We start from the raw sequence: 18,485 nt of genomic DNA on the forward strand, positions 1-18,485 counted from the left end.
TTAAACATTTAAAAATATATCACTACTAATCTATATATTTATTTACAATGGTTTTTTATATATAAAAAGAGAAATGTGAATGTTGTTGAAAGAAAAAAAAAACCATTCTACTCCAGTTTTATGTTTTTGGTTGAATTGTTGTAATTTCATTTTTTACTTCTTTTTCTTTTTTTTCTTCATTTTCTTTTTCTTTTTCTTTTTCTTTATCGGTTGTTACTGCTGGAGCTGTTGTTGGTTTATTTGTCGTTGCGGCTGGAGATGCTTTAGTTGAAGTTGCTACTGAAGTTGGTTGTTTAGAAGTTGATTGTTTTATAGCAGTGGTGGAATTCTTTTTTAAAAGTATCAATAAATCATTGTGGTATTTTAATTGATTCTCTAAAATTTTATCAACAACACTTTTAAATGAACTAAATTGAGAATCAAAATGCTCTAAAAGCTTCTGTTGTAATTGTTCATTATTACCAATATTGCTATTATTATGATGATGGTCATTATTATTATTATTAATATTATTATTAATATTATTATTATTATTATTAATATTATTATTATTATTATTATGGTATGATTCATTATCAAATAAACTACGCTCAAGAACAGATAGAGTTGGAGGTGTTCGAGGTGTAAAATCATCATGACTTGAACTCAATTCTTTTCTTGGGTTGGTTGGTGATATGATTGATTTTGAATTTCCAACTGGCTCGCTAAGTCTGGAATCTCTTTTTCTGTACCCTCCACTTCTAGATCTTGTTGAACTTCTATTTCTTTTTTTAGAAAGGTTTGAAATTCTTGGAGATGATTGGCTTCTTGATCTTGATCTTTGTCTTCTTGGTGGTGGTGGTGGTGGAGATTTACTTCTGCTTCTTCTACTTCTACTTCTGCTTCTACTTCTTCTACTTCTTTTATCACTTTTACCACTTCCCCTACTTCTACTTCTACCTCTACTTTTACTTCTACTCCTACTTCTACTATTTGAATGTCGGTGGGGATGTAAATAAGACTCAGAGGTACCATTTCCATTACCAATGCCACTGCCATTGGTCATTGATTCTTTTTCATTGTGGTTCCAATTGGAATCATCTCTTGAACCTCTTCTTTGGAAATAATCATTATAATTTGAATTATTTTGATATTTACCATTTCTAGCGTATGCTCTTTGAACCTTTAATTTTGAACCATAAAAACTATAATCATTCATTAATTTGATTGCTTTTAAAGCAGAGTCTATATTTTGAAATTTTAAGAAAACATAATCTTTTTCTCTACCAAAGAATAATCCTTCAACAAAACCAACTTTGTTTATAAATAATTGTTTAACTTGATCTATTGAAATATTTGGTAAATTACCTACATATACTCTTGTTGGATCTTTTTTTTTAAAAAATTAAAAAATAAAAAAATAAAAATTTAAAAAAAAACAAAAATAAAAAAATAAAAATGAAAATTAAAATAAAAAAGATAAAAATAAATATGTTTTAATAAAAAAATAAAAATAAAAATAGAAATTAAAAATAAATATCAATTCTTTGTTTTTTTTTTTTTTTTTTTTTTTTTATATTAAAACTTAAATGTAATTGAATAATTATTTACCTTCAGGGTATGGATATCTTAAACCATCACAATGTTGTCTTCCATTGCTAGGAGAATCTCTATATGACCTATCATTTTGTGGTGATTTTTTATTTTCCATATAAATTTTTTTTTTTTTTTTTTTTTTTTTTTGATGTATATTTATCTTTATTATTTTTTATTTTAAAAACAATTATGAACTTAAAAAAAAAATGTGGAAGGGAAAAAAAAAAAAAAAAAAAAAAAGAACAAAAAAAAAAAAAAAAAAAAAAAACAAAATCAAAAATAGGAAATTAATTATTTAAACATATGTTTTTTTTTTTTTTCTTCGAAATAAGATTTTTTTTTATTTTTTTTTTTATTTTTTTTTTTTATGAAAAATGTAAATCCAATTATTTTTAATTTTAATATGGTGTGAATCCAATTATTTTTAAAATTATTCAAATGATCCACATTACAATAGTAAAAAAAAAAAAAAAAGAACATGAAAAAGTAATTAATTTTTTGTTTTGGAATAATTGAATTCTATTTTTATTTTTTTTTTTTTTTATTTTTTTTTTTTTTTCTTTTTTTTTTTTTTTTTTTTTTTCTTTATAAATGTATATAAATAATTTTAAATTTAATTATAATTTAAAAATAATATTTATATGATTTATAAATTTTTTTTTTTAATTAAATGATGAACTTGTTTAACGAGACTTGATGTATTCACGGAAACCAGCATTTTGAATTTCACCTCTTTGTCTCTTGGTGTTATTTAATCTTAAATACATGATGAAGAGGGCAATAGTGAGGAAAACACCAACGAACCAAAAGAATAAAGAAACAGTAGCCATGGCACCAACTGCATTATGATCATTGTGGAAAAGTGAAATAACCCAAATTAAACCATTCATACCGGAACGTTTGAAACCAACGAAAAAGATAATGTTGAATAAAACTACACCCAAAAGAGCCATTAAGTAAGCGTATGATTTTCTTGCTCTTTCTGGTACTGATGCAGCTCTATAAAGCTTTCTTGTTAAAAAATATAATGTTGGTACACCAACAATCATATAAAAGAGAGCAAGGAAAAAATTATCAACTGCAGAATAAACAATTGTACCAATTGATACGACCCAATTGTAAACTAATGCAGCAGCTTCCCCTATTTAATTTAATAAAAAAAAAATAAAAAAAAATAAAAATATTTAAAAATTATTAGTTATTTATTTATATATATATTAAATTATTTTAATTTTTAAAAAATATAATAAAAACTACTTACAAAGGAAAACGAAAATACCAAATTTAACAATTTGACGATATTCACGAATTGCAATATCTTCTTCAAGATTGAGACGAATCATTGGATAAGAAGAAGGGAAATTTGCTTGTCTTGGATGAGCAGTTGCTGGAGCTGGAACTACAACATGAGGACCTGTAATATCGGCAGCAGATTGATTATTTGCTAGAGCTCTTTCTCTAAGTTTTAAATCTTGTTCCCATCTCATTAAAGATTGTTCTTTTTCAAAGTGAGATGAGTTATCATATGCAGCTGCTGAACTACTAGTTTGAGTAGTTGAAGCTGGGAATTCAGATGACATTTGAGGTGTTCCTGGATTATTATTATGTTCCATTTTTTATTAATTTTTTAAAATATATAATTATATTCGATTTTATATATATTATGTTTTTTTTTTTTTTTTTAATAAATAAATAAATAAATAAATAAATAAATAAATATGATTAAGATTGAATTAAATATTATATAATAATTGAAATTATTATTATTGTTTGTTTTTATTATTTGATATTTGAATATTGAATGATTTAAAAAATTTTTTTAATTTTTCATTTTATAGGATTTTTTTTTTCTTTAAACACCATATATTAATTTTTAAATAATAACATGAATTCCCTAAAAAATAAAACTTTAAAAGTAATTGTGAATTAAAATAGTAATTTTGAAGTTTTTCATTTTAAAAATTACTAGATGAGGAAATTAAAGTGTGAATACTAAAATGACAATAATCACCACACCACCAACCATACATAATTAGAAAAAAAAAAAATTAATATTTAAAAAACTTTTTTTTTATTTTTTTTTATTTTTTTTATTTTTTTTTTAATTTTTTTTTTTTTAATTAAGTTTCATATTTTATAGTTTTTACACATTATACCCCCTTAATACTATTCCCACATTTACATAAGCACACCATTGCATTTTATTAATTTTTTTTTTTTTTTTTAATTTAATTTTTTTTTTTTTTTAAATTAATTTTTTTTTTTTTTTTTTTTTTAATTTTTATTTTTATTTTTTTTTTTTTTTATCTTCATTTTTTTTAATTTAATTTTTATTTTTTTTTTTTTTTTTTTTATCTTCATTTTTTTTTTTTTCATTTTTCCGGAGGTGCATTCCAGAATTTATATAATTTTAAAAAATAAAAAAAAAAAAATATGAGAATGATATTTTTATCATTATAAAAAAAAAAAAAAATGAATTCTTTTTAGTTTAAAAAAAAAAAAAAAACTTTAAAGATATAAAATAATAGCTTATACATGTTTTAAACTAAAAAAAATAAAAAAAATTATAAGATAAAATAATAAAGTAATAATGTTAATGAATAATTATAAATCAAGTGATATTAAAATGAATGAAAGAGTAATTGGTAAAATATCAACCAGTATAAATACAACAGATGGTGAAGGTGTAAAAATTAAAAGGTCAATTGGTAGTGGTGAAATTGGTATAAGGAATGATGAATTATCACCTTTTCTACTATTAGATGAGATAAGGTCAAATGAATCCTCCGATTACATGTCAGGTTTTCCAACACACCCACATCGTGGTTTCATTACGGTCACCTACATGCTAAAGGGTGAAATGAGACACAACGACAACCGTGGTAATCAAGGCCTGCTTAAAGAAGGCTCTGCCCAATTCATGGTGGCAGGTAGAGGTATAGTCCATAGTGAAATGCCTATAAGAAATCACGAAGATCAAAGCTTTTTCGCATTTCAGCTTTGGATTAACCTACCATCAGCAAAGAAAATGATTGACCCTTCCTATCAGGATTACCATTCAACTGAAATACCAACAATTGTCTCCATGGATGATACACATTTCAATAATTACACTGTAAAAATTTTGGCTGGCCAATTCCAAGACACCATTGGTCCGATTGTAGATGAAAATTTAAAAACGTTTTTCTTTGATATCGAATTAAAACCGAATACAAAGTTTACCGATATTATTATACCCTCAACTCATAATACCTTTGTTTATGTCTACAATGGTAATGGCAGATTCGGTGGTCCTGTCTCTCGTAGTAAACTTGTCAAAATTAATCAAGTCGCTTTATTTTTAAATAATGGTGGTGATGAAAATTCTTTGGATACTATTCAAGTAGAAGCTGGTTCCGATGGTGTTAAATTTTTATTATTAGCTGCTTTACCAATTCATAATGAAAAAGTAGTACAATATGGCCCATTTGTAATGAACTCTGATGCTGAAATTAAAAAAGCAATTTTAGATTTCAGAACAAATAATTTTTAAAAAAAAAAAAAAAAAAAAAAAAAAAATTAATTCAAATAATTATTTGAATTCTTGTTGTTTTCCGATATCAAAAAAAAAAACCTCAGTGTAAATAAAAAAAAAAAAAAAAGCATGACAAAACGAGAGATTGTTGTTGTTATTCAATACCAAAAAAAAAATAAAAAAAAAAAAAATAAAAAAAAAATAATTTATTCGCGTGTATAAATAACTATAAAAATACTTTCATATTGATCGGTTTAAATCTTTTATGATGGGGACATAAATAACTTTTTTTAAAAAAAGAAAAAAAAAACAAAATTTTTATTTTTTTTTTTTTTTTTTAATTTTTATTTTTCACATAGCTTAGGTCCCGTTGGGAAAAATACATAACCCAAAAAAAACAAAAAAAATAAATTTATTTCGTCATGAATTTTTGTCGATATTCATTCCCATTTGGGAAATTATGTTTTTTATCAATGTTTTTTTTTTTTCTTTTTTTTTTATTTTTTTTATTTTTTTATAAAAAATAAAAAAGAAAAAAATAAAAAAGAAAAAAATAATAAAAAAAAAAAAAACCACACAATACAAACATTTATATATATATATGTATTCAAAAAAAAAGATACAATAAAACAAAAACCACACAAAAAAACCACAAAAAAACACACTCTCAACACATTGTGTCGCAATTGTTCACATAATATATCAAAAATATACTATAATAGTAAATTATCATTATTGTATTTGAGAGATAAATAAAATATTAAATTAATATAACCCAAACTCGTATCCACCAGCAGATGAAATAACAATAACAATAACAAAAAAAAAAAAAAAAAAAAAAAAAAGCAAACAAACAAAAAACAATAAAACACAAAAACATATATTTGAAATTAAATAATACAACTATACAACAATATATATATATACAAAAAAATAAAAAAAAATAAAAAAAAGAGATAAAATACCTTTCAAAAAAAAAAAAAAAAAACATCATCATACAATTTATACTATACCGATCAAGAAAATAAAAAAACAAACAATTACATAAAAACACACTGAAAATAATTTGTAATAATAAAAAAAAAAAAAAAAAAATATAATTAATACAAGCGCAAATAAATAGTATTTTTTTTTTTTTTTTTTTTTATACAACACTAAAAAACAAAAAAAAAAAAAAAAAAAGGGGAGCAATAACAATAACAATAACAACAAAAAAAAAAAAAAAAAAAAACCACCCCATTTCATTAACAATAATAAAACAATATAATTAATTAAAATAATATTTTAATATTATTTCTTTTTATCTGTATTTTTTTTTTTTTATTTAAAAATAATTTTTTTTTTTTTTTTATTCCTAAATAATAATAATAATAATAATAAAAAAAAAAAAATATCCAATTAAATAAATTTAAAATATTCTTCTAATAAATAAATAAATTTATAAATATTAATAAATTAGTTAGTTACAAAATTATGATAAACAATAAAAATAATAATAATAATAATAAAAATTTAATTGAAAATCCTATAATTGAAGATAACGAAGATGAAAATACAATTTTAACAAAATCAGCAAAGAAAGAACAGTCATTAAATTTTATATTGAATAGTTTATTTTACAAGAATTCAACAAGGTATAAGAATAATAGAAATAATAGAATTAAAAACAGTAATGAGGATGATAAAGATTACTCATTTCAACCAATAAAGAGTTTAATAGAGTTACCAGATGATATACTATTAATGATATTCAGATATCTAGATGTACCAACATTATTAAAAGTATCACAACTTTGTAATTTCCTAAATAGCGTTTCATCAAATCATGAACTTTGGAAAGAGTTATTCTTTAGAAAATGGGGACCACTCTTCCCACTCGTACCAGTTTGTACCATCAGTTGTTGTCATCAATATTTCTCAAATCCATACTCTTATTTAGAACCCATAAATCAACTATTCTCAATACCATTCTATAAATCATTATCAATACCAAAGTCAGCACTATCAACAATTTCAAAAACCACAATATCAATATCACCATCACCAACACCAATAATACATAATAGCAGTGGTAGTATACAGAAACAGCAACAATCATCATATACATTTAAACAATTATTTAAATTTAGAAATTTATTATTTGATCATTATAGACCAATTGTGATGGATGGATTGAATTTATTGAAAACTACAATTTCGATAAAGGATGTTTGGATGAAGATTAATGATCCTATATTGAGTTCATCGATTAATTCAGTTACACAGAGTAGAGTTGAGAAATCGATTATTACACAACAACCAACAACTTATTTAAATATAAATGATCATTCTATTGTAAACCAAATTCAAACTACATTTTGTGTAAAAGTTATAAAGATATTTCCAACTAGAATTTTGAAACAGTTGTTGAATTTAATAACAGATTATGAGAAAATACCATTATGGGATGTCTCATTAAGACATTGTACAGGCTTGATAGTGAAATCACCAAATTATAAAAATTCAAAATCAATCATTTCAAATAATAGTGAATTAGATCCAATTAAAAAAGTTGATATACTTCATAAACAAATCATTGGTAATCTATATATGACTTATGTTAGAATGATTTATTCTCAACATGATGATAATTTAAAATTCTTTGATGATACTCTAAGTGGTTTAAATCATTTTGAAGATATTTCAACTCCAACTCCAATTTCACAACCACCACCACAACAACCACAACAACCACAACAACCACAACAACAAACTACAACTACAACTACAACATCAAATCATAATCATCATAATTGTAATATATCAAATAATCAATCACAACCACAACCACAACCACAACAACAGCAACAACAACAACAGGATCAAAATAATCAGAATTTAAAAAGAAAAAGAGAAGATCAAGAAAATATACCTAATGCCACCACAACTAGTTTAAGTGATTTACATCAACATAGTGGTGGTGGTAGCGGTGGTGTCAATAATGATGATGAAGCAATGAATAAAGAAAAGGTTTTGAAAATGTCATTGGAATTCAAAAAGAGAGCAGAGGAAAATGAAAAAAGAATTAGACAACAAATTATGAATGAAGTAGCAAAGAAACAACAATTATCTGAAGCAACTACAAATGCTATTCTAGTTACATTATCTTCTCAATCAGTTCCACCTTCATCACCTCCTCAATCATCATCATCTTCATCATCATCAACATCATCAACTTCTTCCACCACCACTCCCAGTTCCACTTCATCATCATCATCATCATCATCATTACAAGCTACAACCACAACAACAACAAACACAAACACAAACACAAACACAAACACAAACACAAACACAAACGCAAACGCAAACGCAAATACAAATACAAATATAAATACAAATACAAATACAAATACAACAAATACATCATCATCATCACGTTCACAATCACCACCAGTTCCAACAAAGACTGATGCAGCAGCAGCAGCTGCATGTTGCAGAGCACATGTTACATCAGTTTTGGACCAATTTGATGATATTAGATTAAACCATCCACTTTATATTGTTCAAAATGCAATCCCATTTAAAATTTCAGGTGACGAATATGTAAATAGTATGTATTTTTTTTTTTTTTTAATTTATTTATTATTTTTTATTATTTTATACTAATTTTATTTTTAAATAGAATATGAAACTTTTAAATTAGATTGCTTTGGAAGTGGTTTTATATTTGAACCATTAAATGAAGGTAAAGAAACTAAAATGACCTATTTATTACAAATGGGTAAACAAGATTGGATGGAAGATGTTTGTGAATTGATTGATGAAATGGCAATCTCTCGTAATAGATCTTTGAATTCGTTAATTTCTCATTCTTATCAACTTTCAAGAAGATTGGGCACACCAAATAATAGTAAATAATAATACAAACAAATAAACAAAAAAAAAAAAAAAAAAAAAAAAAAAAAAAAAAAAAAAAAAAAAAAAAAAAAAAATATTAAAAATTTTTTAAAATTAACACAGTGGTTGTTAATTTGTAAATATACTTTTTACAAAACGAAAACAAATTATATGTCTATTACTTTTTTTTAAAAAAATATATTTTATTTACATTTTATTTTATTTTATTTTATTTATATTATTTTTTTTTTTTTTTTTTTGTGCTAATGGTGTGGTCAAATTAAAAACCAAAGGTTATGGAGAAGATTTAATTATATTTTATTTTTTATTTTTTATTTTATTTCCCCCCAAACATTCAATCTTTTAATTAACATGTAACCTTAAATTATATATTTTTAAAACTTTGATAAAAATTTCCCACACCATTTTTCCATTGAATGAAAAGATAAAGATTTGTTTTATTTATCAAATTTTTGAAAGTAAATTTAATTTTTTTATATTTGTGGTTTGGGAATTTTATTTATATATAAAAAAAAAAAAAAAAAAAAAAAAAAAAATAAAATCAATATCCACCATTTCTTATTTAAAAATAATTTACTATACACGATCTGGTAATATATCATTTAAATCTTTGATTTTTAAATTTCTACCTCAAGGATTTTTTTTCAATTTGAGATCTCCCTAGGGAAATCTCCAATTTTTAATTTCTCCATTCCATATAATAAACTATGTACAAATTCAACATTTTTTCAATGATTAATTTGGTTTTTTTTTTTTTATAAAAAAAAAAAAACTTATTCAAATATTGATATTAAAAAATAATTTCCATAAAAAAAAATTATCAAAAATAAAAAAAAAAATTATCAAAAATAAAAAAAAAAAAAAAATGGGCAAGTAAAGTTAATTAGTTAAAAAAAAAAAAAAAAAAAAAAAAAAAAAAAAAAAAAAAAACAAAAAAAAAATAGATAAATAAAAAACTAGAATTAAATAGATTATAATTGTTTTAAACAAGATTAATTTTTTTTTTTTTTTTTAATATATTTTTGCCTGAATTATTTTAAGAAATCGAAAAATGTTTATAATTAATAAAAGAGAAAAATAATAAAAAACGAGTGAAAATATTAAAGATAAAAGAAGATTGAAATCCCAAAAATTTTCTTCTTTTATGGTTATAATTTTTTTTTTTTTTTTTTTAACTAATTCTCTCCTTTATATTATTTTTATTTTTATTTTTTAATATTTTTTTTTATTTTTTTTTTTTTTTGAAAATTTCTCTCTTTTATTATTTCAGATCAAATATAATTTTTTATTTATAATTTTTTTTTTATTTTTTTAAAAAAAAAAGTGGTGCATATTGAGAAGTTTACCTATAAAAAAAAATAATAATAAATTTAAAAAAGAAAAAAGAAAGAAAAAGAAAGAAAAACAGTGGCGTTTATTGATTTATGTCATCATAATTGTTTTAATTTTAAAAAAGCACAATTAGATGATGATACGGTTTTTTTGTTTTTTATTTTTAATATACACATGCACCACAAACCTATTTCCTAAAAAGGAAATAATGTGTGGTTTTAACATGTTAGCAATTCATCTGTTTTTGAAATAACTTTTTTGTTTTTACTAAAAAACAATAAGAACTATCCAACAAAAAAAAAAAAAACCCACACACTAAATAATAATCCATTATTAAAAATTTCTAATAAAAATAATAATTATATTTTTTTTTAAAAAAAAATAATAATAATTGTTTAAATACAATAAACTATTACCAAAATTATCTATCATCACACACATATATACACACATATGCTAATATTATAGTTTATATATATTTTTTATATTTTAATATATATTTATTTATATAATATATATATAAATATATAAAGTATATATTAAATATTAAATAAAAATAAAAAAAAAAATAAAAAAAAAAAAAAAAAAAAAAAAAACACACAAAACAAAAGAGCACATTCAAAAATAAATAACATTTAAAAAAATAAAATAAAAATTTTAGATCTTTATTATAAAAAATTAAAATTAATTAGGTGTATGATGATGCTTTTATATTTGATCCAACCATTTAAAAAAATAACACATATGGTGTTATTTATGTTTTGTTTTTAAAAATATTAATACAAATCCGGAATTAATTTTTTAAAAAAAAAATAAATAAAAATAAAAAAAATAAAATGTTTAGAAAAAAAAAAAAAAAAAAATAATAAAAATAAAAAAAAAAAAAATATAAAATGGTCACTCAATTACAACAATCACATTTCCATTTTTAATATATTATAATATTTTCTATATTTATTTATGAAGTTAAAAATTTGTGATATTTATAAATAATATAAAAATATAAAAATATTAATTAAGACAAATATTTTCAACCACCCACAAAAAAACATTAAACAAAGAAATAAAAAAAAAAAAAAAAAAAAAGAAAAAAATGCAATCAATAAAAAAAATTGATTATTTGATATTTTTTTTATTTTTAAACTTGCTTATTTCTTCAACTTTTGGTTTTGTTGATTGTGGAATACTTAAATGTGAAGGAGTTGAAAGAGAAGTTTGTGAAAATATGGGAGGTCGTTTTTACCCATATGATCCAACTGTTGGAGCATGTTGTTCATTTTGCTTAAGTAAAGATGGTCTTCAATTAAATGCCTATACTCTAGAATGGATCTCCAAATCTACATTTGAACCATAAATTATAAAAAAATTCAAATTTTTAAAAAAAAAAAAAAGAAAAAAAAAAAAGAAAAAAAAAAAAAAAATAATCTTTATTATTTAAACAAAAAGACAAAAATAAAAAAAATCTTATTATTATTATTATTATTATTATTTTATTATTTTATTATTTTATTAATCTTATTATTATTTTTTAAAAAAAAAAAAAAAAAAAAAAAAAAAAAAAAAAAAAAAAAAAAAAAAAAAAATAATTTATTTTTACTTTTTTTTAAATTTTCCAAAACTATTTTTATCCACTTAAAAAAAAACACAACCCACACCACTATCAATATTAAATTACCGATGTCTATTAAATCTTTGAATTCATTACATTATTATTATTACTATTATTATTATTTTTATTTTTTTTATTTACACTATAGATAGTATTTTTAAAAATAATAATAATAATAAAAAAAAAAAAAAAATAATAATAATAATAAAAAAAAAAAAATAAATTCAAAAACTATAATGATATTATAAATATTTTTTTTTAATTAATGTGGAAAAATAATTTAAATCGAAATAGAGGGATTCTAACCTCAACTGATGAGGATAGTAATGATATAAATAATAACAATAATGATAATATTAATAGTCCAAATAGTATTAAAAGTCATAAATCAAGTAAAAGTGGTAGTAGTACAAAAACAAATAAAAGTACAAAAACAATTAAATCTGCATCATCTTCATTACAAAGTAGACAAATTGATTTAGGTTTTTTAAAGAAATTAGATACACTACCCAATGAACATTCAGATGATTCATACGAAGAAGAAGACGAAGACGAAGACGACTATGAAACCCATTCATATGATTCTTTTGATCAAAGTTGTGATGACTGTGACGAGAATAATATAGAAGATTCAGAAGATTCATGTGAATTGGCAGATGATGAAGATTCTGAAAATTTAAGTGAAAATGATAATAATAATAATAATAATAATAATAATAATGATAATGATAATAATGAATTTAACTTTGGTGAAGGTGAAGAAGAGAATAATGAAGAAAATAATGAAGAAGAATATAATGAAGATAATGAAGATAACGAAGATAATTATGAAACTGTAAATAAAATAAAAAAACATGATGTATTTAGAAAGAATCAATTAAAGAATATTTTGGAATTTGATGATACATTTGTTGGAAATAAATATAATAAACACAAAACATTTAATAAATTTGCCTATAACAATGGTGCCAAAACTTCATTGGAATCTATTATAGAGAAATCGGAATCATCAATAACTCAACGTAGTAATGGTTCTTCACCAATACCAAAAAGAAAAAAATCAATAACTTCAAATGTTGATAATAATAATAATAATAATAATATTAATAATAATGGAAATAATAATAATAATATTAATGATAATGGAAATAATAATAAAAGTCCATTTTTACATCAAATTAAAATTCCACATTCTTATAAAGAAAAATTAATTTCACCTCATTATAATTATAACAGAACAAGAGGTTCATTAAATTTACCGCCTAATGGTGGTACATACTCCTCACCATCATCATCTTCTTCTTCATACTCATCTATTAGTACGACAAGTTCAATATTTCCAACATCTCCAAATATGGAAATACCGAGACCAAGATCATTACCTCAAACATTTTCTTCTTCTTCTTCTCCATCACCAATTGATGATCATCAAAAACAAGATGAATTAGGAAAATCACCATTATTAAAACAAAAACAAAAAGATGAAGAAAAAAAAGAAAAAGAAGAAAAAGAAGGGAGAGGGAGAGGAGGAGGAGGAGATAATATTAGTATTGTTGATTTTAGAGATAATATTGAAAAAGTTAAAAGAAAAGATAATAATAATGTTTTTATAAGTAAGAGAAGAGTTAGTTTTGATCACACATCAACCAATTTAAAAGATCAAGAAATTTTGGAAAAATCACAAAAAAAAAATATATTAAAAAATAAAGGTGGTCAAGAATTTTATGAACCTGTTAAAGAATTATCAAAAGAAGATAAAGAGAGGAGAATGTATATATCAGTGGCATTAATAAAAGATGCCATTCATTATCGTAATCCAAATCATCTTTTAATGATGGATCGATTAAAAGTTTATCAAATTTATTTTCACCCAGCTTGTAGATTATTTTTATTTTTAGTGATTATAATAGATTTAATGTTGATTTATTTCGAATATCCTACCAATTATCCAATTAGAGGATATGGTACACAATTTATAGAGTTGGCTTGTGTATTGGTGTTTTGTTTTGAGTTGGGTTTAAAAAGGTATGTCTATGGTAAACCAATGGAAAAAAATGTTTGGAATTGGGTTAAAGCTATAGTTTTAATACTGAATCTTATAGATTTATTGGTTGCTTTTATATTGGTTGCTAATGGTATAGTTACTGATATTAGAATTTCAAGATTACTTAGAGTTTATTATATCATTGATTATGATCGATTAACTAGAGATTTATTTCATCAAGTTACCTACACTCTATTTCAAATGATACCGGTTGGTGGTGTATTCTTTACCTATATTTTCCTATCATCAATACTTTTCACTATTATTTTTTCAAATGGTACCACCGCTAGTCCAGGTTATTATGATAGTACATTAACATCATTCAAAAACACAATGGTATTGGTAACAACTTGTAATTTCCCTGATATTATGCTACCTGCATTTTATACAAGTCAATGGTATTCAATCATATTCATAGTTTATTTAATATTTGGATTGTATTTAGGTGTTAATTTTATGATTGCAATTGTTTATCAAAGTTTTAGAAAAGCAGTATTAGGTGAAACTAAAAATAATTTTAGAACTAGAAGAACTGCTTTATTGGCAGCTTTTATCATTATGGATCATGATAAAAATGGTGTAATCTCATTAGATCAATGGAGAGAAATGTATAAAGAAATCGTACCAAAATCAACATCCTATGAAGCAAATGTTGCGTTTGAATTAGTTGATACAGATAGTAATGGTTATTTAAATGCTCGTGAATTTTTTGCAATGTGTGATGTATTTGTCACTGGTAGAAAAGAAGTTAGAAAATTAGCTAAAAGAAGATTAGAACGTGAAAAAAGAAAAAGAGAATATCTAATCCGTAAAAATGAAAAACTATTACATAGAAAAAAAAAACAAAAAAAAATTAAAAAAGAACAAGAACAATTACAAGAAAATGAAAAAGAACAAGTTCAACAACAACAAGTTGAGGAAACAAATAACCAAAACGATTTAAAAGAATTTTTTCAAAAAAGAAAAACAATTATTAGAAAACCTAATGAACCAAAAACTACCAATGATCATTTACCAATCTTACCACCTGCAACTATCAATAGTACTTTACAAGATAGTCAAGCAACTTGTATCTCAATTGGTAATTCACCTCAAATTTCAGATTTAAATTATAAATTGCCCCAACAAAAAAATGTTGAAATTTCAATACCAGAATCTACAAAATCAAATAATAATAATAATAATAATAATAATAATAATAATAATAATAATAATAATAATAATAATAATAATAATAATAATAATAATAATAATAATAATAATAATAATAATAATAATAATAATAATAATAATAATAGTTTTAATAATAAATATGATGATAATGATAATAATATAAATGATAATAATAATTATAAAAATGAAGAAAAAAATTTCTTAGAGGATGTGGATAATGATGGTGATAATGTCTCAAATGAGATTAATCAAGATAAAAATAGTATTGATGAATTACCACAATCACAAAAACATCAAGATAAAAGTTTAGAGAAAAAACAACATATTCATATACTACATCATAATCATAGTCATATTCATCATCACCATCATCGTCATAAAAAAGAAATTGAATTTAAAGAAGTTTCTCGTTTTCAATATATTTATGGTTATATTATAAATTACAATTTAAAAATAATTACAAAACATTGGATTTTTGAATTATTTGTTTCTTTAATGTTATTTTTTAATGCAATAATCATTACAATGGTAATGGTTCATTATAGAAATTTATATGTCCCAAAGTGGACAATCATTTGTGATGATATTTTATTAGGAATTTCAATTGTTGAAGTTTTTTTAAAAGTAATTTCAAATAGAAAGAAATTCATTTTTTGGATTGGTTTTAATGTTACCATAGTTTCAATCTCATTAATTGGTAAAATCGTATTGGAATATGCATTAAAATCAATAACTAAAAATAGTTTAAATTTATTAAGAGTTTGTTGTGCTTTTAGATATATTAGATTATTAAGATTATTATCATCAACTAGAAAGTAAGTAAAAATATAACATAATAATAATAAATGATGATAATAATAATAATAATACTAATAATAATAATTTTTTTTAGAATGAGACATTTTATGCAATCATTAGCACAACTATCACTTATATTCCTAAATTTTATTGGAATTGTATTGGTAATTTATTATATTTTTGCAGTTATTGGAATTTGGGCTTATAGCGGTCGTTTTTATCGTGGCAATCCAGCTTTAGTTGGCACAGACTATGATACTTTTAATTATTATGGATATGCAAATTTCGATACATTCATTAGTTCAATGTTTACATTATTTCATTTAATGGTTTTAAATAATTGGTTGGTTACATTTTATGCTGCAATCGATGTATCAAGTGCATGGGCTATATTATATTTTTGTTCTTTCTACTTCATTCTAGGTATTTGTGTTTTAAATTTAGTTGTTGCATTCTTAATTGAAGCTGTAAACTATACAAATAATTTCTTTTATTCAAAACGTAGAAAGTTTTCAAATCAAAGTTTAGAACAATTTAAAAAACAATTTAAAGTGAAAAACAGTAAAAAAGGTATTCAAGAAAACTCAAATCAAGATAAAATTAAAAATAATAATAATAATAATAATGACAACAAAAATAAAAATAATAATAGTAATAATAAAAATGATAATAAAAATAATAATAGTAACAATGATAATAATAATAATGATAAAAATCGTAGTGACAGCAGTAGTGATGATAATGATGGAAAAGGTAGAGGTGGAGGTGGTGGAGGTGGAGGCGGAGGTGGTAGTGGTGAAAATAGTTTTGGATTTAATCATCTTGGTTCAATAAATGGGTCAATATTTACAAATGACGAATTAAAATGTTGTGATATTGACGATAGAGGAGATTATCGTTTACCAATACAATCATTAAGAAATGATGGTTCATTAAAATTTTTAGATATGACACATAACCATTTTTCTCCACCAACTAAAAAAGCTCATAAAAAGATATCACCTGAAACTATTAAAAAAAATTTCGTTGGTTTTGAAGAAACTAAAAAAGATTCAAATGTAAATCCAACTAGGGGCGACTATTCCAGTATTGAAGATGTTGAAGAATTTATACCACAAGATTATTTATTAGAACAAATAAAAGATTTAAAAACTGATAGTGGTTTAGGATATGTTAGTGATGATGAACTCAATGGAACTCAACATCAAACATTTCCAAAATATTCAAGTGATATTGGTAGTGTATTTAGAAAGGAATATAGTCAAAGAAGAAGACAATCAATTAGACATAATTCATTAGGTCACATTTTAAAACCATCTGAATCTCAAACAATTAATCAAAATAAAGTTTTTTCAAACCCACTTTCAAGAACTCATCCAATTCAAGAAGGAATTGAATCAGAACCTATTGATTTTTCAAATTTTAATGGAAATAATAATAATAATAATAATAATAATAATAATAATAATAATAATAATTATAATAATAATAATAATAATAATAATATTGTAAAAAATCCATTACCAAAAACAATGCCATCATCAAAATTATTACCACAATCAACATTACAACCTAGTGATAAAATTATTTCTAGACCTCCAACACCTCAATCAAATGTAAAACAACAACAGTCAATATTAAATAAAAGTAGTAGTAATAATCCGATATTAAATAAGAGTGGAAATAATTTATCTTCATCACCATCATCACCAATTTTATCAGATGTAAGGAAAAGTGTTAAACTTGTAAATGAATCATCAAAAGCATCTTTTTCGAAAAAGGATTTATTAAAATCAAAAAAGCTAAGATTAGAGAAAAAGATAAAAGACATTGAAAAGGAATTAGAGAAAGAAAGTAAAGAATATAAATTAAAAATGAAAGAGAGAAGGAAAAATAGTAACACTGATTGCGATGATGATGATGGTGATGTAGATAATGACGACGATGGTTCTGATATCGATGGCGATAATAATGTCTTTGATGACGACGACTCTGTAGATTTTGAACCAACATTAAGAAAAAGTAAAATAAAGAAAGAAATTAAACGAAAATCAAATGTAAGTGCTGGTTTAGGTTTTGAAGAATCAAATCATGGTTTTGACGACAATGATTATGATAATGATAATACAAGTGGTACTAGTGGTAGGAAGAGTAATAACAAGAAGAATAACCACAAAAACACTCCAATCGAAACTGACACAAGTAGAGAAGATTTTACAGATTTAAATGATGAGTCAGATTTTACTGAAGGTGAAATAAGAAGGTTTAGAAAGAAAAAAGATCCCCAACAACATTTTGACGCTCATGATTTAGAAACTAAAATGTTTGGTAAAGAACTAAAAGATGTAAATCTAGAAGAGATCAACTTTGATCAATTCTTGGAGAATAATGTAATTGGTGCTGTCACTGGTGATAAAATATTAAAAAATCCAATAATAGAAACCGATACTGATAGTGATACCGATAACAATACCAAAACCAATACCGATACTGGAAATGAGAAAAAATAATTATATTAAAAACAATAAAGAAAATAAAAT

General features: G+C 22.5%; 6 protein-coding genes across 6 annotated transcripts; 4 read left to right on the forward strand and 2 right to left on the reverse strand.

Annotated features, from left to right (window-relative positions):
* Positions 1-118: 118 nt before the first annotated feature.
* DDB_G0289097 (hypothetical protein) lies at positions 119-1,690 on the reverse strand (the record flags this gene model as incomplete). The annotated part of the gene is made up of 2 exons (XM_631310.1): positions 119-1,368; positions 1,591-1,690. The coding sequence occupies 2 exons, from the start codon at positions 1,688-1,690 to the stop codon at positions 119-121; spliced, it is 1,350 nt and encodes a 449-aa protein (XP_636402.1).
* A 568-nt stretch (positions 1,691-2,258) lies between these two features.
* Positions 2,259-3,188, reverse strand: spiA (spore coat protein; the record flags this gene model as incomplete). The annotated part of the gene is made up of 2 exons (XM_631311.1): positions 2,259-2,716; positions 2,837-3,188. 2 exons carry the CDS (start codon positions 3,186-3,188, stop codon positions 2,259-2,261), a joined length of 810 nt encoding a protein of 269 aa, XP_636403.1.
* Positions 3,189-4,165: 977 nt separating this feature from the next.
* On the forward strand, positions 4,166-5,107 carry DDB_G0289111 (pirin family protein; the record flags this gene model as incomplete). Its single annotated transcript, XM_631312.1, has 1 exon — positions 4,166-5,107. The coding sequence occupies one exon, from the start codon at positions 4,166-4,168 to the stop codon at positions 5,105-5,107; it is 942 nt and encodes a 313-aa protein (XP_636404.1).
* Positions 5,108-6,562: 1,455 nt separating this feature from the next.
* On the forward strand, positions 6,563-8,989 carry DDB_G0289099 (cyclin-like F-box containing protein; the record flags this gene model as incomplete). The annotated part of the gene is made up of 2 exons (XM_631313.1): positions 6,563-8,681; positions 8,754-8,989. 2 exons carry the CDS (start codon positions 6,563-6,565, stop codon positions 8,987-8,989), a joined length of 2,355 nt encoding a protein of 784 aa, XP_636405.1.
* Positions 8,990-11,414: 2,425 nt separating this feature from the next.
* Positions 11,415-11,675, forward strand: DDB_G0289101 (hypothetical protein; the record flags this gene model as incomplete). The annotated part of the gene is made up of 1 exon (XM_631314.1): positions 11,415-11,675. One exon carries the CDS (start codon positions 11,415-11,417, stop codon positions 11,673-11,675), a length of 261 nt encoding a protein of 86 aa, XP_636406.1.
* Positions 11,676-12,195: 520 nt separating this feature from the next.
* Positions 12,196-18,455, forward strand: DDB_G0289105 (two-pore calcium channel protein 2; the record flags this gene model as incomplete). Its single annotated transcript, XM_631315.1, has 2 exons — positions 12,196-15,962; positions 16,040-18,455. 2 exons carry the CDS (start codon positions 12,196-12,198, stop codon positions 18,453-18,455), a joined length of 6,183 nt encoding a protein of 2,060 aa, XP_636407.1.
* Positions 18,456-18,485: the final 30 nt, after the last annotated feature.

The sequence above is a fragment of the Dictyostelium discoideum genome (assembly GCF_000004695.1).
Source record: "Dictyostelium discoideum AX4 chromosome 5 chromosome, whole genome shotgun sequence".
Taxonomy (NCBI): domain Eukaryota; phylum Evosea; class Eumycetozoa; order Dictyosteliales; family Dictyosteliaceae; genus Dictyostelium; species Dictyostelium discoideum.